Here is a 25709-nt window from a genome sequence, read left to right as displayed (position 1 = left end):
GGGCGGGAGCGGCCGTGGGACTCGCCGCTGCAGCGCGCCTTGGCCGAGCTGAGCCGCATCCCCAGCAGCCGGCGCCGGGCGGCGCGCCTCTTCGAGTGGCTCATTGCGCCCATGCCGCCGGACCATTTCTACCGGCGCCTTTGGGAGCGGGAGGCGGTGCTGGTGCGGCGGCAGGACCACGCCTACTACCAGGGCCTTTTCTCTACCGCGGACCTGGACGCGATCCTGCGCCACGAGGAGGTGCAGTTTGGGCAGCACCTGGACGCCGCGCGTTACGTCGACGGGAGGCGCGAGACCCTGAACCCGCCGGGCCGCGCGCTGCCCGCTGCAGCGTGGTCGCTGTACCAGGCCGGCTGCTCCCTGCGCCTCCTCTGTCCGCAGGCTTTCTCGACCACCGTGTGGCAGTTTTTGGCCGTGCTCCAGGAGCAGTTTGGAAGCATGGCAGGCTCCAACGTCTACCTCACGCCCCCCAACTCGCAGGGCTTTGCGCCCCACTACGACGACATCGAGGCATTCGTGCTGCAGCTGGAAGGTAGGAAATTCTGGCGTGTCTACCGTCCCCGTGTCCCAGGTGAAGAACTGGCTCTGACATCTAGCCCCAACTTCAGCCAGGAGGACCTTGGTGAGCCGGTGCTACAGACCGTGCTGGAACCTGGGGATTTACTCTATTTCCCTCGCGGCTTCATTCACCAAGCTGAATGCCAGGATGGAGTGCACTCTCTGCACCTTACGTTGTCCACGTACCAGCGCAACACTTGGGGCGACTTCCTGGAGGCCATTCTGCCCCTGGCTGTGCAGGCTGCAATGGAAGAAAACGTGGAGTTCCGGAGGGGTCTGCCCCGAGACTTCATGGATTACATGGGTGCCCAGCATTCGGATTCTAAGGATCCGAGAAGAACCGCCTTCATGGAGAAGGTACGGGTCTTGGTTGCCCGCCTTGGACACTTTGCACCTGTTGATGCTGTGGCTGATCAGCGAGCCAAAGACTTCATCCACGACTCTCTGCCGCCTGTGTTGACTGATAGGGAGAGGGCACTAAGTGTTCACGGGCTCCCAATTCGCTGGGAGGCTGGACAACCAGTAAACGTGGGTGCCCAGTTGACAACCGAAACGGAAGTCCACATGTTGCAGGATGGGATAGCTCGCCTGGTGGGTGAGGGGGGCCAGTTGTTTCTCTATTACACGGTGGAAAACTCTCGCGTTTATCATCTGGAGGAACCCAAGTGCTTGGAAATATGCCCCCAGCAAGCTGATGCCATGGAATTCTTGCTTCACTCCTACCCAGAGTTTGTGAGAGTAGGGGACCTACCCTGTGACAGTGTGGAGGACCAGCTGTCTTTGGCAACCATGCTGTATGATAAGGGGCTGCTACTCACCAAAGTGCCTCTAGCTCAAAACTAGTTCCTTGTTGATTGCTGGGAACAAGACAGTAGTAATTCAGCACTACCACCACCTCCATTTTGGTTTTGTTTTTAATTCCTGTTCTTACCTTGATAGCCATCAGTATGATCACATTTACCTTTATGACTTCTTCAATGTCACAAACCTGTGACGGTCTTCTGGGAAGAAGCACCTCATCTAGGTACAAAAGTAAAAGCAGATGTTGGAGGAGGAAAACAAAAGTTATTTCTGCAGAAGGGATCTTCATTTCAGAGCACCAGCTTCGTTCCCCTTAGGCGTCTGTGTACTGTGAGCACTGGTTTTGTCACTGTGCTTGAGACATTATAAGTTTCTATTTGGAAGTTGTATCTTTCATTTGCATTCTCATTCAGCAGTTTGGGGGAGGATTGGGGTCAGTATCATGTTAATAAGTTTGTATGTTATTAAAATGCCAAAGAATGTTTCTCTTTTCTAAGGTAGATTATTATGTGGATTGGTGTGAAGAAATGTGGGAGGGGTGATAAGTAATTTGAAGTGCCTGCAGGATGTAAAAGGAGCATGTTAATCAACTTGAAAGGAGAGGGCTGGGGGGTGTGCGTATAGTTAGCACACATAACCCCTGGGTTCAATCCCTAGATCCCTAGCACCAGCATGCAAAAATTAAGGAAGAGAAACTCATCTGATGAGGGTAATTTAACTTTGGATGTAATTTACTTATTTTAATTGTTCTATTTAAACTCCAAAGCAGAGTCAGCTTTAACAGTATATATTACGTTTTTGTTCAGTGCTTGCTTACATCATTGTCTGGTACTGTTCCCAAAGGGGCAGCCTGTCACCTAGTTGTGCTGTCATAGGTCTTAGTCAACCAACTTTTAGCAAGCTGCCCATGAGGGAAGGCTGGTGTTCAAGTTACTTTCCACTCTCATTTTTTCCTGGCAGTTGGAAGAAACTTCCCCAAATCTGGCAAGTGAATATTCTCATGGTTGCTGGAAAAGAGCCTGTTGTACCAGAAAGAGCACTTGGAGTTGGAACCAGAAGACCTGGGTTTGGGGTGGTGGCTGGTAGGCAGCTGGCTGAGTGACCTGAGGCTGCTACTACGCTTGGGCACACAAATTTTGTAAGTATTATTTTGGTACAGCTTGATTCTGCACCCTCATTATTTAGGTTATATCTACGACTCTAAGAACCTATCATCATAACTGATAGGGCCAGTTTTTTAAGGGTGAGAACTTTAAAGTCTTTTTAAAAAAATATTACAAGACTGGCATGGTGCACACCTTAATCCTGGCACTCAGGAGGCTGAGGCAGGAGGAACATTGCTAGTTCAAGGCCAGTCTGAACTACATAGCAAAACGCTGTCTCAAAAATATTTACAAAAGCAGCTGGGGATGTGGCTTTAAGAGTGCTTGTCTGGCCTGTGCAAAACCCCAGGTTCAATCCCCAGCACAGCACAGCACAGACAGAATTTACAAAAGCATAGATATATGTGAATAAAAATGATAGCTCTCCCTCGAATCCCTCTTCTAAGGCATTTTTGGGTGCTAAATCAGGCTTACAGTTTTTTGTTTTGTTTTATAAAGACTTCTGCTTTTTCTAAGTTGTCCATTTTTGACCTAACTTTTCAATCTGTTTGCGTAGAGCTACCTTTTGTTAAGGAGGCAAAAATAGCAAATAGTAAACCTGGTAGACATGGGGTAAAAAATAACAGAGAAGGAGATGGTGGCTGAGAAAAAAAGGAAGTAGCCTTTCCTGACTCTCATCCTATGAGACTGTCTACCAAGTCTCAAATCTATATCCTGGAATAGGTTTATTGTTTTATTTTTTGAGACAGGGTCTTGCTATGTAGTCCAGGCTGGTTTTGAACTCATTATGTAGCCCGGGCTGGCCTCGAACTTACATCACTTCTGCCTCCATCTCCTGAGTGCTGGGATTACAGGCATGAACCACCACACCCAGCCTGGAATAAGTTTATTAGAGTCAAGGCAGCTACCTATAGTACTGGGAGGCTGAGATAGGAGAGTTGCCAGTGAGGCCAGCCTGGACTACAAAGCAAGACCCTGTGTCTCACATAATTTTTATTAAAAAGGAATTAAGGCATAGGATTCACCCTTAGGAAACCTACCCTGAAAAGTTTCTTGGAGAAAAGTACAGAGTTTCAGTGGTTTTTGCCCCTCTTTGGGTTGTGAGTAAACACGTTTTGCTTCTTCTTTCACTTTTGCTATGACTCTCTCTACCTTGAATATTTTCTGCGTCAGTAAGTCCTTTTGGTTTAGTGTTTCAATCTAGATTAAAACAAATGTTAAAAAAAATTTGTAGGCAGCAAATCATCAAAAAGCATTAATAAAGTAACATTGTTATTATGCTTATCAGTGTTAGGTGATATATAGATATCTTAAATTATGGCTGGAGTTTTTTTTACACCTGCTAATGAAAATTTGATTTTACTTGTTTGATCATGATGAAAGGAATCTGCTAAGAAATACCTGCTTGGTGTGAAGTTGATTTTGTGAATTACCATTTTTAAGTCATTTTCCCTGTGTTCCTTCATCTCATGTAACAGTTTTGAAAAACTGGAACAACCCTTTTACCTAGAGAGTTCCTTTGGTGAAAGTTTCCACATTAGGAATTAAGGAAAATTGAGAAGGAAAAAGGAAATTTAAGGGGCTAGGTTTAATCTCTCATTCCTTCTTTATGCCCATATGCAAAAAAGAAGGAAAAACTTGGATTTAGGGAATGGTGGGGAGAAAACAGGAAGGGAAAAAGATGGTAAAAAACAATTTAAGCCCTCATTTTGAGGGTTACTTGCTAGGACTACTAACTTTTTGTTTTTGTCTTCATACTAACAGAATTTTATAAACGCAACTTGCACATATGTTTTACATCTTCAAACAATACAGTGTCTGTGTTTGGTGTGTGAAGTATTTCTGTGATAGGGGAAGGGCATATACATGCTTAGGAGTAAGAAAAAATTCAGGGCTCGCGGGAACTCCTGCAAGCCCTGAATTTTTTCTTATTGTACTTATTGTACTTATTTTCTTATTGTACTTATTTACCCTGTTCTTGACCTCCTGGACCATTTCTTCGTATTCTTCATTTCCTAAGTTGAGTATCTTCATTGCCTGGTAAATTTCCCTGAAAGAGAAGGACGGACTTCTTGTATTGTTCTACCTTGTCCTTAAAAAAAGCAAAGGGTAGAAAATACAGAGCTTGTAATTAAGCAAGAGTCCTAAATTCTAGTCCTAACTCCAGTTTTGCCGAGGTTCCTAGTTATACTGTGCAATTTTTGAAATAATATATTTGAAGGTACTAAAATGCCCTATTTATTGAACTTCATGACAGATGTCAAATGTCATTTTATTGTCACTGCAGCTCTGTCATGTAGACTGCCATTTATGTCATCTGCCATTTGATACTTGGAAAAATAAAAAAGAATGGGCACAGTGAGTTTAAGTGCTTCCCTAGGCTCACATAGCTAGCTATTCTGTGACGGCTGGAATTCAGACATCAGAGTTTTTCACTCCAAAGCCTATTGACAAAATTGGTACTTGATAAATTTATTGCAGTATATGAATAGAGTACTCAAAAACCAGCTGAGTGTGTGTGTCAGTGGGGGGGACCAGCCCACAGACTATTTGAGTTAGGCATCTAATATGGGCTGGTTTTTCTGTTACCTATTTGGGTGGGTAAGTGAGTGGCACAGTGGACCATTAACCACTCTTACGAGGGAGCGTGGAAAGGCAGGGATTGACTTAGTGAACAAGGACAGGAGAGTAGGGCATCGAGGAGGTTGTGGCAGGCACCACAGTTGAGTGCTTACTTGAGGACAGCTTCATGGTTCTCCAGAAGCAGCACATCTAGGAAGGTGGCCCTGACCCTGTCTCCTTGAAGTTTGAGGGCCAGGATGCTACGACAAGCTTCCACTCGTACACCTGGTGATTCTTCATAGTGGACAGCCCAGAGCAGGAGATCAACCACTTGAGGATTCACTTCCCCAATCTGTCCCAAAGCTGCAGAGATAAAAAGGGTAGCATGTCCAACTGGTACGGACTGAGTTGGCTCTATCTGAGCATCCACAAATAGATTATTGCAAACCTTATCTTCCCTTTTGGATGGTAGCTAATCACCATTAGAACCTCAGGGATATAACTCAGTGGCACAAGCGCCTGCCTGGCAAGCACAAAGTCTTGAGTTTAATTCCCAGTACCAAAAAAAAAACATCTCAGGGATAAAAAATAAAACAACAAGAAAAACTAGTGGGCTGGGAGCTTAGATGATAGAGTGCTCTGGCCCTGGGTTTGATCCCAGCACCACACACACATACAGCTTTCAGAGGTAAGTTCGAGTGGATAGTACCTTCCGAGGGTTGATGTCTGACTTCATCTTTGCCCACAAACTAATTTGCCTAGTTATGGGTGAGATATGGGACAGTAATCTTAGAATAGCTGTTAAGGTTTGAATCTTAAATACCCACCCCCCCCAAAAAAAAAAAAAAAGCTCATGGTGTTTTTGGGAGGCTGTGGAAACTTTAGAAGCTGGGCCTGGTTAGAGGAAGTAGGTCACTGAGGAGTGCCTTTAAATGCTATATTGGGCCCATGGCCCCTTCTGTTTGCTACCAGTTGCCATGAGATGAACAACTTTATTCTGCCATTTCCTATCATGATGGTCTCTTTCATCATAGCCCCAAAGGAGGGGAGCCAGCCAGCCATGGGCTGAGACTGTGAGCAAAATAAATCTTTCCTCCTTTTAAGTTGACTTTTTTTTTTTTTTAGGTATTTTGTCACAGCAATGAAAAGCTCACAAGCCACCAGCTTAATCACAAGTGTGGTAGCTAGAAATCTGCCAAAGACAATGTCAAAAAGAGAAACAGGACGCTGAGGCAGGAGGATCGTTGTGAGTTCAAGACCAGCATAGGCTGCAAAGTGAGCTGAAGGTCAGCCTGAACTGCATAGCGAGACCCTGTCTCAAAAGAACAAAAAAAAAAAAGAGAAATAAAGCCAAAGGTCCTAAAAAGAAATTAGGGAAATCAGAGGGCAGGCTAAAGGGCTCTAGCAGTCTTGAAGGAGGTCTTTTACAGAGTGCTACACTTGAACGTCCAGGGAGTGCAAGATATATCCAACAGTGGATACTTACTCGGAGCGTCTTCCCTTTGCCTTAACAGTGTGACAGAGACCTAAATTCACTCGAAGCAAAAAAATCTTTCTCAGGCAAGGAACTTCTGAGAAAGTGTGATTATTCTCCCTTACTTTTTCATTCTCTGACTGGAGAATTTCTGGGCATCATCAGTATTAGCACAGGAGAAGTTATTTAAAGTTGAGTTGAAGCTGGATGAGATGGCACATGCCTGTAATCCCAGCATTCCAGTGGCTGACGCAGGAGGTTGCCCTGAATTCAAGGCCAGCCTGGGCTATATAATGAGTTCAGGACCAGCTTAGATCTCATAGTTAGACACTGTCTCAAAAAAAAGAAAAAAGTTAGGGCCACTACTCTTAATACCTCGAATGGCAAAAGCTTTGATTTTCCAAAAAGGATCTGTCTGCATCAGATTCAGGAGGCATTCAAGCACCTGGGGTAGACAGATAAAAGTCACTGTTGAGTGAAAAGAACCAGAACAAGAATGAATTAGAAACAGGGATACTACTTGTCTTTAAGTGGTGCTAGAACTGAAAAGTGACCTGGTGACCGTAGGGACAAATGAACAGGAGCCTGAACCACAAGCCTGTATACGGCATGGTAGAATGACTTGCTCTCTGCATTGCTCAGCCCACAGACTTGTGGTCATACAGACTTCTTTTTTCTTGTGTGTGGGGGGCGGTATGCATGGGATCAAACTCAAGGCCTTCTACCTGCTAAGGTAAGACACACACACACACACACCACACCACACCACACCCCCCACCACACACACACCCGTCTCAGACTCCTCAATACCTTAGTCGCATTTCTTAAATAACTGTGTGAAGCTCCACTCACTGGAATTGATCCTCGTGCCCGTCAGCATTCAAGGAAGCTAACAGGTGAGAACAGGACTCAAGTGTATGCTGTCTTCAAGTCTGGGGACCTAGGAGCTAAATGGTCCGCACTGACTGGTGTGGCCTTTTCTTGGTTCTGATCTCATTCTGTGTCCTCACAGAATAGTCAGTATATTGTGCACAACAAGGGAAGGAAATCTCTTCAGGTCATTGAGGTAAGATGTGATGTTTCCCTCACTCACCATCTTGTTGCGGATCTGCAGGGCACCCGCTGCCAAACAGGCTGCCTGCCGAACTGCTACAAACTCATCAGAGAAGCAGTTCAGGAAGCCTGGGAAAAGCTTGGCAGTCATAAGCTTAAGCCCACCTATTAGGGAGAGCGCTTTCACACGCTCCTGGGCATTTCCTTCAACCAGCTTAACCCTGTGAAGCACAAATTGCTTTTATTTTTCCTCAAACTTTCACTGCGTACCACCCACCCTCCCATGCCCTTACATGCATGATACTCAATTGGCAATGGGCTCCTCGCCTAGAAAGACTCTGCTATCTACCCACCCTCCATGAAACTTGGCCCTACTTCTGTGGCCCACACTGAATGTTCCATTTTTTCTATAGCAGATAGGATTTATGCCATTTGTTTTTAATATGATTTGTTATTTTTATTTAGGTCTTGTGTATCTTGCTTATGCTGCTCATCAGAACTATCCTGTTTTTCAAACTCCCTTAGATACCAAAACATCACCTTTACATAAGTGAACTTAGTGAACGCTGCCTCCTCTAGCCCTACTGTTAGTTTCTGTAGTAACTGAACTTTTTTACAGTGGGACCTAGTATAATACTGAGCATGCAGAGGAGCTTAGCAAGTGCTAGCTGCCTTCATCCCTGGCCCACAGACTGCTTCTAGGGATAGAAGGTTCTCTCACGTGGACTAAGCCTTACCTAATTGCGTCGTGCACTTCTTTCCCAAGGCTCATTTGCCCCAGTGCGCGGGCAGCTGCTTGCCTCACTTCCTTATTCCAGTCGTCCCACATCAGCTGGATCAACTTGTGTTTCATGTCCTATAAACAGGTGTAACAATCGGCTATCATTTGTTGAATGTTAATTTTCTACTTGACATTATGCTACGCATTTTTACCTATCCTTTAGTCTCCCACAGCAGTGGGGCAATCATTACCAGTCACAGATGACACAACAGAGGCTTTGACTCACTACCCAGGGTTAACATGGTGAGAACCTAGAACCAAGACTCAAATCCAGCTGTTTCCTAAGCTTATCCTTTAAACTGTATAGCATCAGGGCCAACATAGTCTGTATAAGAGATTTAAAACTTTAATATTTAATGGGGTGACCAGTTCATCTTCATTTGCTTGGATCTTTCCCGATTTTAGTACTAAATGAAACAGTGATGGAAAACCTTTTAGAGACAAGTGCCCAAACTGCAACCCAAAACCCATTTATTCATCAAAAAAGTGTCAACACAGCAATTAAACCTGAATCCTGAAGTTTTAGGTTAGAAAAAAAAAACTCATGCATTAACATCTTTATCTTAAAACAAATAACAAGCATGCCATAGGTTGGTCACCACTGTTCTGGACAAACTAGGGCAGTTGGTTGTCCTATCAGTCTATTTCTGTTAAGAGGGGAAGGGATAAATAGTACTACAGTTGTAGCTGGTGATGATGTAAAAGTAGCCAACTGTTCTCCCTGCCTAAAACATATCTCTTCCACCCCTATCTGATGCCCAGTGTTTTCCTGCTCTGTAGGATTTAGCTCAAAATGTATGTCCTTAGTGAAGCCTACTGTCCCGTGGAACCATAGGAAATCCCCATATCTTACAGAGAACCAGAGCAAGTACTTGCTGAGTTGAGCTGTTGGGTCTTCAAACTTAAACTGATGAGGGATCCATTTTAGGGCTGGAAATGGGGTGAAAATGTCATTGACTAAGACTTATATAAGGCCATTGATATTGAGGCAGTGTCTAATAGCTAAGTGATTTCTCTTTTGTGTTTATTTTGTTGTGGCTCCTTTACAGTTTGTGGATTGCCACCATACTGAGAAGCACTGACTCAAGTCACAGAAGAATGTGTTGGCATTTGAAGATAATTCTGGGTTATAAGAGGTAGCAGTGCGGGCACAGAAATATCTTTGGTGAGAGTGAGCTACTATATGGTAGGAAAAAGTAGAAATGTTCCTTATAGCCCAGCCTTATCTCTGTCTTGGAAGCAAAGAAAGAAAGCTTACTAAACAAACAGTTCCACTGATCCTGGAGAAGGCCCTGCAGGCCACAGTCCGGTCTTTCCATTGATAGCTGTTCAGCTCCACAGCAAGCATGGTGTGTATCAGGGTCTTAAGAAATGGAAGAACTTGTATCAGTAGTCGGGATCACTTGTAGAGATACTGGAATCTTGAAGAAGTTACATCATAAATGGCATCCAGTATAATTAACATGCCAAGGTCATGAGATACCCATCCCTAATAAAGAACAGTGCATTTACAAGAGATGGGCACTCCTCCATCCATGCCACCTGACTCTAATATCGTAATCAGGGAAGAAAATAGGGATTTAATAATATAAACAATCTTCCTGACTATTTTTACCCGAAGATGATTTATACATGCTCCAATCATTGTTTCTTATTTCTTAGGAAAGAAACTAAACATAATTGTAGCTCTGTGTGGCTTTCAGTGGTAAACCTCTTTCAGAAGCAAATTCTGCATGTCACAACTCTTCTTGTGTAGTTAGAAATCATTTGCAACCAACTTCTCACTTTTCTCAGCTAGCTGTTGTCAAGTCTCCCTGTATTCACTTCCACACCCACGTTTACCCACACTTGGTGCACTTTTACCTATGCTTGAGATTATCGTACCCACCCACCTGCACTTTGGATTACTTATATGCATTGGTCACACAGATCTAATTATTTCCCAAAACTTCGTTTCCTCTCTGACCCATAAGGGGTACATACTGTCTTTCCACTGAGATGGCGCAGGAGGATACAAGACTGGTCCTCAGTGTCCTTATTCTTCTTGTTAAACAGCTGATGGAGGATCCTCTTAATCACCAGGTAAGTAGCAATACCTTCAACAGCCAAGCACTGAGCTGCAGCCCAGCTGTCCGCACTGTTACCTGCCATGGTGGGGTGAAGAAATGAATCTGGAATAGTGATGTTTCCCCCAGATGGAAAGAGCAGTTGTGCACTTTTGGCCTGTCATCTGACAGCCATGTTTTCCTTTGCTTGAGACAGAGTTTCACTATGCAGGCTGTCCATGAATTCACTATGTAGCAACTCAGGCTGGCCTTAAACTTGTAACAGTCCTCCTGCCTCAGCCTTCCAAGTGCTGGAGTTACTGGCATGGGTCACCATACCTGACTAGAGCCATTTTGACCAAATGACTCCAACAACCCATGTGAATGATGCTTGGAAGTTACTGTAAAATGGAAGCAAGATGTGCTCAGGTGGTTTTTAAAATTTTAAAAATATTTGATATTGTTATATCTTTTCAATAAAGAAAATCAGGTTGTATGAAAGAAGCCATGGGTTTTTTAATTAATGTGTAGTAACTGTACATATTAATGGGGTTCAGTGTGGTATTTCAATACATGCATATAGCATGCAGTTATCAAATCCGTTCTCCCTTTAGTCACCTTCTGCTCCCTCTTTTCCCCTACTTCCCAGCCTCTAGTAATCTCTCTTCTACATTGAGGTTGACTCTGAACAAGAACGTGGTGTACTTGTCTGAGTCAGGCTTATTTCACTCAACATAATGCCCTCCGGGTCCATCCATTTTAGAGCATAGTTTCTAATCAAGTGCCTCTATGAAAAGCTTAGTTCTGTAAAGTACCAAGGAAGAGCTGATTTCTGAATGTTCCAACATAAACCCAAACCTGATGTAGCAGACGTCACAGAGCATGAGGGGAAGGGAAGACTGAAAGCTGATGGTAAGAGATCCCCTCTAGCCCATATTCCCAGCCTGGCAGTAACAGGGAGTTACTCACCCTTCACAAGAGCTGTCTCCATGATGCCCCGGGCAAGGCGGTTATGTGATTGTGTGGCATATTGGCATAGCGCTGCTGCCATCCTCACGTTGACGTTCTTGTCACAAAGTGCAGCCTCCAGGGAAGGCTGTAGAGCCTCTGGCAAGTCCTGGATTAACGGGGCTTCCACAGCCCCTTGGTCTGTGATCAAAAAGAGCCAGGTAAGAAGAGTTCTAGTCCTTTGCCAGGTCTCTATTACTACTTAATATAATCCCAGGCCGGCTGGGGATACAGTTCAGCGGAATAAGCGCTTGCCTGGCAAGCCTGAAGTCATGAGTTTGATTGCCGGTACCAAGAAAAAAATATATGATCACAGGTTAGCTATGCCCCATACCTGCAAAGATTTTATGCTCACGGGATTACAGCATGTGCTGGGTCTGGGTTAGGATGCTTTTTCCTGCCCCTTTTTCATCTGGCCTCTAAAGTGCTATATTCAGGCCAAAGCATGTTTCCAGCTATGCTATGGTGGACATCAATAGTTTTTGTGACAAAAATCAAACCTAAACAAGACTTTAGGTTTTTAATAACCACAGTTATGCTTATAGGTAATGCTTTGCCATTATCTATCCATTCATTCATTCATTCATAGATCGGGTCTTACTAAGTTGCCAGGGCTGTACTCAAACTTGTGATCTCCTTGCCTAACCCACCCAGAGTGCTGGGATTACAAGGATGTACCATCATGCTGGCTGCCACTTGTTTATAGGGTTGGTGTTTATTTTTTGAGACAGGGTCTTGTTATGTAGTGCAGGCTGGCCTTGAACTCCCTGTAATTTTGCCTCCATCCTAAGTGCTGGGTCCACAGGGGTGCACCAACACACCTGGCCTATACAGTATTTTCACACTGTTTCTGTCTTGCAACTGTGGTTGAATTAAGCAAGGTAAGGATCACTGCAGAACTTACCAAGGAGTCTTTCAAGCATAACTGTAAATATTCAGTCGCAAGACTAGCATAGGCCACATAGCACTAGGAGGAGGACATAGGATGAGAGCAGTTTGTCAGTAGGGGAGCAGGGTCAGGCATTCTTTTTGGCTGGAATTTTTGAGGCTATGTAGCATTCCACGGTGTTCTGGGGACAGGTCAGGAGCATGGAGTTCATTGTCGATGAACTTACACTCCACAGGCAGTAGTATCTCTTCTAACACCACCATATGGTAGATATAATTCTAGAGTTCACAAAGGGTATATCTGTGATAAATTAAGCATTTAGGGAGGTGAAAAGTATGATGTTCCCATTAGATACTTGTATTTCATTTATAGTTTCTTTTCGGGAAGGGGGGTTGGAGATGAGGTCTCCTTACATAGTCCAGACTGGCCTCCAACTTGCTTTGTAGCCTAGGCTTCTCCTGCCCCAGCCTCCAGAATGTGCCACCATGCCAGACTCATTTATAGTTCTTCCTGAGCTCACAGTAATTTATCAACCAAGGTTCATAACATGCAGTTTTGGCTACAGTTTTGGTTCAGTGGTAGAGTACTTGCAGTGCAACACACACACACACACCTTATTAGGAGAGTAGGTAGGCACTTAACTGGGTCTCGAATTCTCAAGTAGAAGGGGAAAAGGTTTTGTTATCCCTTTGTTCACAGGCACGTGAAGTTGACGCTCAGAAAAGTTAACTGACTTCTCAAGGAGTGGCAGAGCTAGGCCTGTAACTCAGACTTCTTACGATTTCTAGTCATGTGTTTGTTTTACTAATGTAATGGGTCTGTATGGTATCTCTTGAGAACAGATTACATGTGAGTCAGGCACCTTTTATGCCTAAGTCCCAAATGCTCCAAAATCCGAAACTTTACACATTGACATAATATTGCAAGTGGGAAAATTGCACACCTGACCGCACGTGATGGGTTTCAGTCAAAACACAGGCACGCTCAAAACAAAACAAAACAAACTACATAAAACTGACTAGGCTTCCGTTCTAGAGCCCTAAGCAGAGATCTGGTCCGGCTTCCGGTTTCCAGTTCTGTGCGACGGAAGTGACGCACTACGGCGCGCCCACCTCGGAGCCAAATGGCGTTGAGCCACGTACTTTGTGCGCCTGCGGCGGAGCCTCTCTGGGCGTTGAAGCTCAGGGCCCAGGTTTTGTGAAGTCCTCGTCCACCCCCTAGTGGCCGAGCTCTGGCCCAGTTTTTGGCCCAAGAGGACGACGATCCTGGGGCATTCCTAGGACCGAGGCAGGAGCTGCGCTGGTGGAAAGCGCTGCCCCCAGCTTCTGCCGCAGACCTCCGTCATCTGGTGCTGAGCGGACAGCGAATCGGGCGGGTGGTGGAGACTGGTGTTGGGAGAAGAGTCAGGACTCAGTGTCGTCCTGAAGAGCCTGGGACACCCGCTGTCGGCGTGACGGGAATTTTACACGGTGCCCGCGGGAGGTGGCGGGGAGGAAGCGGCACGGTTTATCTGACCTTGCTTTTGACGTTGTCTGTCTTGGTTATGGTGTCTTCGACCCCGAAGGACCCCTGGTGCTCGTGGGCGTTGACGCGCCTGAACGCAGAAAGTCAGCAGCCCAGAACCTGCGCCCTGCCTGACACAGAGGTCCAGAGATTATGTCCAAAAGACTTCAGATCTGTAGGAGAGGCTTTGGCTGCACCGGGTGCTGTTGGATTTGTGATGTCTCTGTACGTCCTAATCATCTTTCCAGAGCAGTTCTGGTGACACAATCCAGTGTTATTTTGCAGGTCATTTGTTTTTTGAGAAAATAACTGGCAGAAGTGTTAGACTTTGTTTATAATCTACTGTGTTTGTCTAAATAACATCTACTGATAGTTTTACTACTAACAAATAAAGTACATTTTGATAATGTTGAACTAAAATCAAAATACATAAAGCTACCTTTGGACGATGCATATAGGTGTATATGAAAGAAAAATGAATTTAATGTTTATGTCCAATTTATTTCACTTATATTCTCAAGGTACATCCATTTACCTTATAGAGAACTATACTATGGCAGAGTAGTACTCCAGGTATATAAACCACATTTTCTTTATCCACTCATCAGTTGATGGGTATATGGGCTGTTTAAAGATTTAACTATTATAAACTGTGTTGCTATAAACATGGATGTGCATATGTTGCTGTATTATGATATTTTTTAACTCTTTTGGGAAGATTCCTAAAAGGGGAATAGCTGGGTCAAAAGGAACCTGTAGTTTTAGTTTTTTGAAGAATCTCTGTACTGATTGCTGTAACGATTGTACCAATTTACACTCTCACCAACAGTGGAGAAGTGTTCCTTTCCCCCCACAGCCTATCCAGTATTTGTTATTGGTTGATATCTTGATAATAGCCCTTCTTTCCGGAGATGGAATCTCAGTGTTGTTTTAATTTGCATCTCTCGAATTACCAGAGATGTTGAACACTTTTTCATATATTTATTTGGTATTTGCACTTCAGCTGAGAAGTATCTGTTCATTTCAGATGCCTATTTTAGGACTGGGTCTTTAATTTGGGAGGGGTCTGACCTTTTTGAGTATTTTATATTATATGTTCTAGATATTAGTAGTCCTTTGTCTGAGGAACATCTGGCAAATTTTTTCCTATTCTGTGTGTTATTGCTTCACTCTGTTGGTGGTTTCTTTTGCTGTGCAGAAGCTTTTCAGTATTATGTGATCACAGTTGTTGATTCTTTGTAATATTTCTTGTGTGACTGAGGCTTTGTTCATAAAGTCTTTGCCTACACCTGTGTCTTCAACAGTTTTACCTATTCTGCTTCCAGTAGATTCTGTTTAATATTTAGCGCTTTGATCCATTTCAATTTTAGTTTATGCATGGTGAAAGATATGGGTCTAGGTTTAATCTTTGGCATTTCAATTTTAGTTTAGTGGATGATGACAAGTATGGGTCTGTGTTTAATCTTGGCCTTTAATCTATGGGTCTAGGTTTAATCTTTGGTGAAAGATATGGGTCTAGGTTTAAACTCTGAAAGCCAATTTTCCCAGCACCATTTACTAATGAAGCTATCTTTCCTCCAGTGAAGGTGTTTGGCCCCTTTGTCAAAGATAAGGGAGCTGAGTGTGCTTGGAATTGTTTCTGCATCCTGTATTCTATTTCACTGATCCTTAGAAGTTAATGTTTAGACTTGGTTCCCATCCTCAAGATATCTCATGATATACATTCAAATATTCCTAGATCAGAAAAAAAATCCAAAAAATTTCTGGTTCCAAGTATTTCAGATAAATGTTACTAAACCTGTAGATGGAGCTATGTGTATTTCAGGCAAACAGATGTAATAACTCAATTGACTATTTAAAAAATAAGGTAATTTCCTTTGGGGAAGTTACAAAAGAAATTAAAATCTACTCAAGACATGTGAAAAGGATCACACGAAAGGCACATTTCTAAGCAAGACACAGATGTTCTTTGTACAGTCATGGCCACAGAAAATGTTTTCGTCAACAACAGACCACATATATGATGGTGGTCCCATTAAGATAATCTCTCCTAATCTGTAAATGTTTCTGTGTATCACTCCATGATGTCTTCCCAATAATGAAACTGTAAAGACACATGCCTCAGAATCTATCCCCATGGTTAAATGGTACATACCTGTATGTAGAAGATTCAGATATTAGGATATAATTACTGCTACCCATCAGAGGCTTTTTTCTATGTACTGGCTACTGAAAATATTTTATCCTGTTTAATAACCAAGGAAATAAGCAGATATAACAAAAATGTATATGAATGGAAGCATATAGCAGGGACACTGAGCCAAGTCTAGGTGCTGGGACAGGGAAAGTCTTCAGAAGTGACATTGTTAGCTGAAAACTGAAGGATAAGTGGGGTTTATCAGGTGAGAAGATAGAAATATTCCAGCAGAGAGAGAAGTAAATTTGAGAATCAAACACTGGTTAGTCAGGGAAGTGATCTGTGGAATCCAAGTAGGGTTGTAAAGTGGGTGAAGGTTTTTACCTCTTTATATCCTCCTGTGTTAATAATAACACTTGATATTTCTTTTATAATTAAACATTTAAGAGGGAAAATGTCTGTGTCCTGCCTTCAAAAAATTCTTTCCTTGGCAGTGATAGAGAAAGATACACAATTAGAGTAAGTATGAAGTCAGGCTAGGGTGTAACCAGCAGCAAAGAAGGGGCAGATCAACTCAGGTTTTGTACAAAAGGTGATATCTGAGAGGGCGCTTGCAGAACAAGTACGGAAAGGCTGTGCTTTATGTCTTTTCCTCATGCCACCATCTGAGACCTGTGTCTTATTTATTTACCTCCTTGGTGGGTTACATTTTTGGCCCTAATAGAAATTTTCTTTTTAACTGCTATTGCTATAGGTAGTAAGGAGAAAAACTATTGATGTTTCCAAGAGATACAGACCACTGGGGGAAAAAACAAAAAGTCCATTTATTTTACAAAGTTTCTGTCTTAACAAAATAGTATAAATAAAAACAAGACTACCAAATTCACTAATGTAACAAGAAATTCTAAAGTCTTAATAAATTAAACCCAGTAAAAAGATAATCATGATTCAGGGTTTATTCTAAGAATCATGCGGGTGGGAGTGTACAGTACTAAGGATGGAACCTAGCCCTTTTTGCTATTTTTAAAGTCTGAGACAGGTTTTTGCTAAATTATTAAGTTGCCTAAGTTGGGCTCAAACTTGCAATGCTCCTGCCTCTATTCTAAGAATTTAACAATAGAATTTATCAGATCCACAGATTAAAAGGAAAAATCCAGAATCTGCCCAATAAAATATAATACTCATTTTATAATAAATTTAGAAGTCCACACATATGTTAGCATAGTTTATAAAAGCATAAAGCTGTGAAGTGCTCATCTGTAAAGATTAGTTAGCTTGGGGAGTGATGCACAGAGTGGCAGTAGGATTCCTGGTACCATGAAAAAAAAAAGAGAGACAGAGAGAGACAGAGAGAGAGAGAGAACAGGTTGGGGGCTATTATCTCTTTTTATATTCCTCTGTTTTGATGAATAATGACATTTTATATTTCTTTTGTAATTAAAAAAGTGAAAACACAGGAGACAGAGTCAGTGGTTTTCAATGATTAGCTGGTTATGGTAGATGATGAATTTTATCCTGGATGACTCCCGGGGCCTCACATCTAAACAGAATGGATTGGGAAGCTGCTGATTGAGATTGGGAATGTGGGGCATAGGGTCTGTGTCAAGAGTGATGAATTCAGTTTTGAACATGCTGAGTTTGAAATGTGCTCTCCAAAAAGGGCTAAAATGGAACTGAGAGAAATGAAAATACACACACACACACACACACACACACGCACGCACGCACGCGCGCGGGCACACACACACACGTTTTAAATATAGGTTTTGGTTGCTATGAGTTGGAAATGTGAACTCTCCTGCAAGGCATGAGCATATAGATGGTAAAGAGCAAAAAGCTCTTGTGGTAGAGAACATACTTAGCACGTATGAGGCTCTTGATTCATATCTAGCACCAAAAAAATAAAAATAAAAATAAAGCACTGGGCTAAAGGTCAGGAATGTCAGGAATATAGGAATTCTAATCTGTCTCTACTGCCTATAAGCTGTATGTATTCAGAGCAATCTCTGGGCCTTGGTTTCTGCATTTGTAAAATGGTGTTAGATATTCCGTGGTTCATGAACCCTGGATGTTCTCAAGCAGTTTAGCCCCAGCTCTTACCCGAGTCCAACGAGCTGGCAGCAGTCCGGGGGCATTCCAGAGCAGCTGTGGCACACGTGATGATAGCTTGGATCCGAATGTGGTCACACATGTCTTCTAAGCCACGCATCAGGCTCTCCACTGTCTCATGGTGCCACTCGATTACCGCGTCTCAATTACAGACATAAGAAAGGAACCACCTGGTTAGGATTAGATATTGTGCTGCTGGCAGATGACAAGAAGTGCTGTTTCCTCAGGACAATTCAAGCAAAACATTAGCTTAGAAGATTAAGGGAACTTCCTTAGGGAAGTTATTTCTCTGACGATTCATGTACCTCTCAGGTAGGTCCCCCAATCCCACCTTATACTTACACTTTTTGCTCAAATAACTTTTGTTTTTTTAAAAGACAGAGACTCTGTAGCCCAAGCTGATCTAGAACTTGTTATGTAAACCCAAACTGGCTCAAACTTATGATCCTCCTGTCTCAGCCTCCTGAATGCTGGGTTACAGGTGTGTTCCATCATGCCTGGCTTTACCTAACTTTTAATTTTAACCATCTGGAAAATAAAAGAGGCAGCAAAGCATAGTGATGGGTTGGACAGGGTGACACACACTTGTAGTTCCATCTGGGAGTCTGAGGTAGAAGGGTCACTTGAGCCTGTGAGTTCAAGACCAGCCAGGCAACAATGAAACCCCATCTCAAACAAACAAACATCCCCATCATGGCTGAGGGTACTCTGAGCCTGAGATATCTCATTTGTAGCATAGGAATAGCACTAGAACCTATCATATTGAGTTGCTTTGAGGATTAAATCCTTAACTTGACAAAGTGTTTGGCAAAATGCCTAATAATGAGGTTCAATAAATATTTTGTTTTAGTACTAGGGATGAAAACCAGGGCTTTGTGCATGCTAGGCAAGTGCTCTACCACTGAGCTATATCCCAGAGCAGTGAAGGTCAGTTATTGTAATCATCAAGTTCCCTTGCATCTGAAGGCTCTTCATTCTAGCTTTCAACAGCTTCCTCATTGTTCCTCATAAAATTTCTAACTACTCTCTTTGTAGGTATGATACTTTTATTGCAGTGCTCCTATGATCAGTAGGCATTCTCCACTTGTATCTTTTATTCAGAATCTCTTTTTCAACCTTTTTTGTTTTCTGATCCAGCTTACCTAGTGGTCAGGGGATCAGCTCTCCTGTACTAACTAATCTCTCATGTTCTGAAAGCCAGCAGCCTTTGAGTTGTCAAATACTTCCAAAAGTCCTTGCTAGGCTATTACCTACCCCCGACATTCAGCCTTCTACTTGGGTATCTTTGGAGGAAAAGTAGATGCATGATAACCCCAGCTCTGCAACAGTCAACTAATTTCTCTTTATCTTTACCTGTCTAAATGCTTGGGTAGCATATTTTGTTTTCCCTTCATGCATCAAATATTGTGTTAAGTTTCAGAAATTAGTAAGACATGGTCCCTTCCTATAAAGATTTCTCAGTGCAATAAGTTTCTACAAATTACTGAAGAGTGACCCATCCCAAGAAAAAAAAGTAAATCCAGATATATGTAACTAACATTCACCTAACGCCCACTGTGTAAGAAGCTCTTATCTAGTCTAACCTTACTGAGGCAACCAAGACTTTATATTTTACAAGAGACACATGGATTTGCAGATTGAGTAGTGTTATTCCAAGGTGAGACCTACACCCTCCACTCACTCAGGCCCCAGGCGGTCTTCCACTCCCGAAGCATCCTCCGCAGGACCACCAGTTCCCAAGTCACATCCTCCATCAGTGACTTCACGTGCTTCTTGGATTTCCTGGTCTTGACAGGAAGGTCCTCCTCACCCACTTGCTGCAACAGCAGATCCTTGGCTCGTGTGGGCAGACCAGTCCAGCGCAGGGCTCCTTTCACAGGCCTACCAGCTGTGCAACACAGCAGAAGGAGGTCTCTTCACCTGACAGCCTTAGGCCTTGCCCACAGTGGTCCCAACAAGTTTTCCATTCCTACTCCTACTAATATCAAGGCAAAACAAAGCTCTTGAAAGTGAACTTTCCCATGATTATATAGGGAACTGAGTAGATGTTCCACAGGGAATTATGAAAAGACTTGCCATAATAAGCTAAGATGATGATGATGAATGAGGCAGATTTGGGGGGTAGAGATATATACAACCCTTTTTATAAGTATAATAAGTATTTAGGAACACAAATATGTAACAAGATTTGCTTATAAAATTCAGTATTTGAGATCCAGGTATAGTGGTATGTGCTTTTAATCCCAACTACTAAAGAGACTAAGGCACGAGAATCACAAATTCAAGTCCAGCCTGAGCAATGGTGCAAGATCCTTGTCTAAAAGTAAGACAAACAAAAGCTTTTAAAAAGTCAGTATTGAGCTGGGATAAAGTGCAAGATCCTGAGTTTGATTCCCAGTAGCAAAAAAACCCAAAAAAACAAACAAAAAAAAATCAGTATTTGATGTGTTTCAGTTTACAGTGTAATTGGCCATTAGTTCATTAAGTTTTTTCTTTAATCTTTTTTTTTTTTGAGGGAAGGAACAATACTATAAGTTGCTAAGTTTTAAAGATTTTAATAGCTCTGAATTTTCCTAGTTATGATAAATAGCAGTCAAAAATTTGAGAACACTGGGCATGGTGGCACACATCTGTAATCCCAGCAATGGGGAGCCTAGGCAGGAGGATTACTGCCAGTTTGATGCCAGTCTGGGCTACATAGTGAGTTTAAGCCCAGCCTGGACTACCTAACAAGGCCCTGTCTCAAAGAAACAAACAAAAAAATTGAGAACAGAAGAAACCATATATATTTATAAATATAGTTATTTGTAGTTATTATATGAAAATTGTTATGGTAGTTACTTTTTGTTCATGGTGTCCAATGGATTCAGAAAGTTTCCTCTTAGGAGAGAAGTTGTGTGGAAAACAGGAAGGGAGGGCAGATAAAAGCATTTCCAAACTTACTAAGTTCATTATTTGCCACATTGCCTATTAGTCTCATGTTCCATTCTGTCACTGTCAGCCATTTCTCTTTCTTCTGGAATTTCATTCCAACTCTTAACACCTTTAGATTTGCTTTGAGCCAGTTCTTTCCTTTGAGCAAGGCAGGCAATAACCTTTACAAGGCTCTTCCTGGTTATTAGTATATTATAATTTTATGAGGTACTTTTTAGTTGGTAGGGAGTTTCCTCATTGCTGGGGGTGCCCCTAGCCCATGAACTAGGAATCTTAAAAAGACAGCCACATTTCTACCACCCCTTTCCCACATCAGTTTCCTGCTTACGTGCTTCAGGAACGGGCTGGAAACTCCACTTTTCTGGAGTTTCAGGGAAGACCTTAGTTAGATGCTTGTCGTACTGATTGAGGTTTTCCAGGAAAATACGGTCTCTCTTCGCACCAATGTGGTGGATGATCCGGACTCCATCTGTAAACAAAGAAACAATGAGTCTCCCAGTACTTCACTCTTCCCTCATTTTCTTTTTCTTTTCCTTTCCTGTCTTCCTGGGTTTCCACCCATAGGAATTAGTTTTCTTTTGCACTAACCTAAGCTCGTAAAACCGAAGATTATCATGCAGTGAAGCATCCCTGGAACGTGATTCTTGCTTAGAAATGTCACAGCTGGTGGCCTCGTAAAGAAGCCTCATAGAGACACTGGAGCCAAGGGTGGCGTTTTCCATGCTAAGGCAGAACCTGTTTAACATCTAGGCATTGTCCTCTAGGATATCACCTGACAGCAGTGTAGGAACAGGAAGAGGGTTAGGAAGAAGAAAGAGGTTGGAACACACAGCACCTAGATGGTGTACCCTGGAAGCCTAGGCATCTAAAGGACATCAAGGTGGAAGGGGGAAGTAATGGGAACTTAACTGAGCACCTCTATGTGCCAGGCTCTGCATAAGAAGTGTGAAGAGATGATTTCTCGTCTATTCGGCTTAAAGTGTATTTTTGTTAACATCATTTTATAAATGAGGCTTCTAAGGCTTACAGAAAAATATTCTGAAGGGTACTCAGGAGTTGAGCCAGCATTTAACTCCAAATCTGTCTGATTCCAAAGTCCGTGATATTTTTTTCAACATGGCACCTTGGTTGGGGACTATCTCACAGGGAAGGGAAAAGAGTGGACAGAGAAGAGGTAGACTGCTGACCTTACAATACCACCCTGCACTCCTTCCTTAGTAAGATGGAGGAGGAGGAAGAGAGAAAACTGTCTTTCCCACCGGAAATCACTACCCACCCCAACCCCTGTGCTAGTACCCAGGTGATGTATCATGAAAATCAGGGGCATCCGGGGCTTCTCATTCCCCCACCCATGACTGTTTCCCTCCCCAGCTCCCTACATCTCCCTGGTCCATGCCCACCTTGTCCCCACCACAGGGCCCGTGTTATTACCAAAGTAAATCTCCTGTTCAAAGGTGTTGTCTGTGGAGTAAGCAAACTTTCCAGCTCGGGGAGTCACCTGTCGGAAGTAGCTTTTCTTTGGGGGCTGGATGATTTTTCTCTTTTCCTTGATATCCTCAGCTGTTGCATTCTTGCTGGGCAGGCTTTCAACTGTCTGTACTTGTGGAGAGTAACTGGACAATCTTGGCAGGGGTATAGAGGGGGGAAAGGAAAGGTAGGAGGTGCCCCACTTTGCAGTGGGAGCACAGATCACTCAAGCTCAGCTCTGACTCACGTGAACATCTGAAGAACACTAGTGTTTATTAACCTTTCCCCTCCTGTCAGTTGAATATGGAGCCACCAGAAAGGCTTGGCTTCAACTACCCAGCCCCTCCATGGTGAAACCATGCCTTTGGCAGCCAGCACAGCATGATAACGCAGCACTGCAGGGCAGCCATACTCCCAACATAACCCTTTGTGCGTGCATGTGTGTATGCATGTGCGTGCACATGTCTGGTGCAGGGGATCAAACCCAGGGCTTTATGGATGCTAGAGAAGTGATTTACCACTGAGCTACACTCCAGCCCAGAGCATAACCCTTTCTTGCCATTGTCCCCTTAAAGATTGCACACATGTGGGGAAGGGAACCTGCCGCCTCCATCACCTCACTCTAGTGCAGTGCAGTTACTTAATGTCTGCCCGTCCCACAGCAGACAAGCTCCTGAAAGGTGCAAATCTGCCCTTTTACACTGTAGTCCCCAGCACTTGGCAGACTGCCTGAAAGCAGCAAAAATACAATTTATATTTTCTCAGTAAATGAATAAATATTTCTGCTTATGTTTAATTCCTTTTTGGAAATCAGGGTTATTATTATAGTTCCAGCCTTTACTTTCATTATAAATGAGAAGGAAGCAATCTGAGGCACAGGGAGTCACCGTATTTTCTGAGGTTGCTTGTTTTTCTTTCCTGTAGCTGCTTGTCCAGTGACACACTGGCTCCTTATTCAAAAGGAAGCAGGACCATACTGCAATGCCATGAGGTGTCTGTCTTCCTTACTCACACAATGGGTATATTTTTGGGATGCTTGGATAGTAACTGGATCAGCAATCTGATAGCTAACTCTGCTGAAGAAGACCAAGAACTGATTCCTCTAAGGCAATGGTCCTCAACTGGGGGCCATTTTGCCCCTCAGAGACATCTGTCAGGATAGAATCTGAGACATCCTTGGTTGTCACAATTACTGGCATCTAGTGGGTAGAGAGCAGGGATGTTGCTAACATCCTGCAACGCACAGGGAGCCCTTTACAACAAGAAATTTGTCCAACCCAGCTTGTCAGTACAGCAGTGGCTAAGCAGCCTTAATTTGTGGAGCTGTCAGACATCAGGTTGTTGGTGGAGAACATGTGGTTGATGGAAGAGTGCATTTCCAAATAAGGAATATGGCCAGTGGTATAGCTCAGTGGTACAGCCCTTGCCTACCATGTTCAAGACCCCGGGTTCAATCCCCAGAACAGCATAAAATAAACAAATAAGATAAAATACAATGAGGTGTGTAAGCACACCTGTGAGTCCTTGCAGGGGAGCTAGGGATTCTCTAAGGCATACCCAAAGCCTGGCCAGCCTACCTGTAGTAAACAGGAAGCAGCAGCTCTGGCTTCTTCTCTTCCTCAGGGGGCAGGATGATACTTTGACCTTCAAACTCTGCCGTCTCTTCTGCTTCCAACTGTTTCAGGAGCTCCAGGTCACTGGCTGAGGTGAGCTCATCCCGGATGTGGCTCCAGTCATACTGCTGGCGCAAGAAGCTCTGCCACTTGTTGGGCAACACTCCAGGCCTCACAAGACGCTTGTTCTGGATCCATCGGGCTGTGCGCTTGTTCAGCTTTTCCAGCACAATGGCCTCCCAGGCTCTGGCCTCTCTCTCAGAAGGTGGAAGCCAGACTTCCCTTTCTATGTCTGGAGAAGCTGGCAGATCCAGCGTATCTGGGTCCTTGTTGAGAGAAGGCGTGATAGAGTGAGATGGTGCCTGGACCAGGCATTCTGGCTTTGGTTTCTTTTGCTTCTTTTCAGAATGGGCACAGCTTTCTGTCTTCCCAGCCTGGGAGGTGTCTCCTGCCAAGGCTCCTGAGGGATGTAGGAGCCTGAAGCTGACAGGCTTCCCAGGCTGGCCCTTCCTGATGTGCGGAGGCTGGACGATGCCGTCGGTGCGGTAGAGATGGTCAAAGCTGTACTGGCTGTAAGGCATGCTGGGCAGCCCTCGCTGCCACATCACCTCTGCAGAGAAGGACAGGTTTGCAGCGGCCTTTTTCAGATACCTGCTCTTGAGCTCTGCACAGTGCTGGGGGCAGAAGTGGAAGACGGGCGGCACACCGGAAATGGAAGCACTCTCCTCTTTGTCCTTCGGTTTTGAGAAGCAGAAAGTCATACCCCATCCCAGCCGTGGGTTGAGTGGCTGCGGATGGGGGATTAAGATCTTTTCCTTTTGGGGCATGGTCATATTGTTTCCCAGAAAATGCTTCCTTCCATCCACACTACCTGGCCCAGAGGCAGGGCCTGCAGCTGTGACCAGGCATCTGTTAAGGTGACAGGAGAAGCTGGTGAGAGCTGAGATCAGTAGAATTTGGAAGCCCATAGAAGTGCAGAAAGAGAGTAGCTTGGGAGACAGATAAGAAGTGGAGTGTGATGGGAAGGGAAAGCCATTTTTTTTTTTTTTATGGCGGGGGGGGGGGAAGCCATTTGAATTAGAAGAACAAAAGAAAGACATGGTACAACATTCTAAATATTTCTTCTATCAGTCCCTTGCTTCCAGTTCTCACATTTGTCCCCAAAGCTTGGACCCTCATCTCCTTGTGAGGGATTACTGCTTTTTTATATTGCCCCACTTTCCTGGTTTTATTCAGATGTTGCTTTTTCTCTGTTCAAAGGCTTATAGTATAAAACACAAACAACTCAGCCTGGCATTAGGGTTTTCTATGAGGAGGACCTCAGCTTAGGACTTTGTCCCAACATGTGACCTTGGCTTGAGCTAGCCATATCCCCTTCCTGTTCTCTGAGTATTGTCCCCTCCAACCAGTGGGGCTTCTTCTTGTGCCCTCTGTATGAAATTGTTTTTCTGACATACTTGACACAAAAATTCTGTCCATTCTTTCAGGCCCAGATCTGTTCCTATATGCCTCCCCAACAGCTCCTTCTTGACCTATTCAGGCTGCCATATCATATCTGAATAATTTATAAATCAATCCTGGTCCATACTGCTTGTTTTAGCTATCAATCCTGCAACACCTCACACTGTTAAGTATTGGCTAACTGTACTGCCCAGTGACCATGTCTCCTGTC

The 25709-nt window shown here is 43.6% G+C and overlaps 2 protein-coding genes across 7 annotated transcripts in view; one reads left to right on the top strand and one right to left on the bottom strand.

Annotated features, from left to right (window-relative positions):
* LOC102009980 (chromosome unknown open reading frame, human C14orf169) overlaps positions 1-1855 on the top strand; it is a gene marked incomplete in the record, with an annotated part of 2469 nt that extends 614 nt beyond the window's left edge. The window contains 1 exon segment of the mRNA XM_013507126.1: positions 1-1855. Within this exon segment, the coding sequence (XP_013362580.1) occupies positions 1-1401 (1401 nt within the window).
* The window catches only part of Heatr4 (HEAT repeat containing 4), a 59201-nt gene that overhangs the window by 18730 nt on the left and 14762 nt on the right, over positions 1-25709 (bottom strand). For 5 of the 6 annotated variants that reach the window (XM_005409421.2, XM_005409422.2, XM_005409420.2 and 2 more), the window contains exons 2-16: positions 24002-24946; positions 22389-22579; positions 21286-21426; positions 19705-19911; positions 18015-18164; positions 11347-11526; positions 10316-10476; positions 9591-9695; positions 8289-8407; positions 7592-7772; positions 6874-6943; positions 5198-5387; positions 4434-4512; positions 3503-3662; positions 1520-1578 (exon numbers count right to left, since the gene is read on the bottom strand). In XM_005409421.2, coding sequence (XP_005409478.1) covers positions 1520-1578; positions 3503-3662; positions 4434-4512; positions 5198-5387; positions 6874-6943; positions 7592-7772; positions 8289-8407; positions 9591-9695; positions 10316-10476; positions 11347-11526; positions 18015-18164; positions 19705-19911; positions 21286-21426; positions 22389-22579; positions 24002-24870 — 2862 coding nt within the window. In that variant the 5' untranslated portion in view covers positions 24871-24946. Of the gene's footprint in view, positions 1-1519; positions 1579-3502; positions 3663-4433; positions 4555-5197; positions 5388-6873; positions 6944-7591; positions 7773-8288; positions 8408-9590; positions 9696-10315; positions 10477-11346; positions 11527-18014; positions 18165-19704; positions 19912-21285; positions 21427-22388; positions 22580-24001; positions 24947-25709 lie in introns of those variants that run through there. The other variant, XM_005409423.2, reaches the window with a different exon arrangement.

The sequence above is a fragment of the Chinchilla lanigera genome, unplaced genomic scaffold (assembly GCF_000276665.1).
Source record: "Chinchilla lanigera isolate Chin_1 unplaced genomic scaffold, ChiLan1.0 scaffold00122, whole genome shotgun sequence".
Lineage (NCBI taxonomy): Eukaryota > Metazoa > Chordata > Mammalia > Rodentia > Chinchillidae > Chinchilla > Chinchilla lanigera.
Note: the sequence above shows the minus strand (reverse complement) of the source record. Positions and strands in the feature narration are given on the sequence as shown.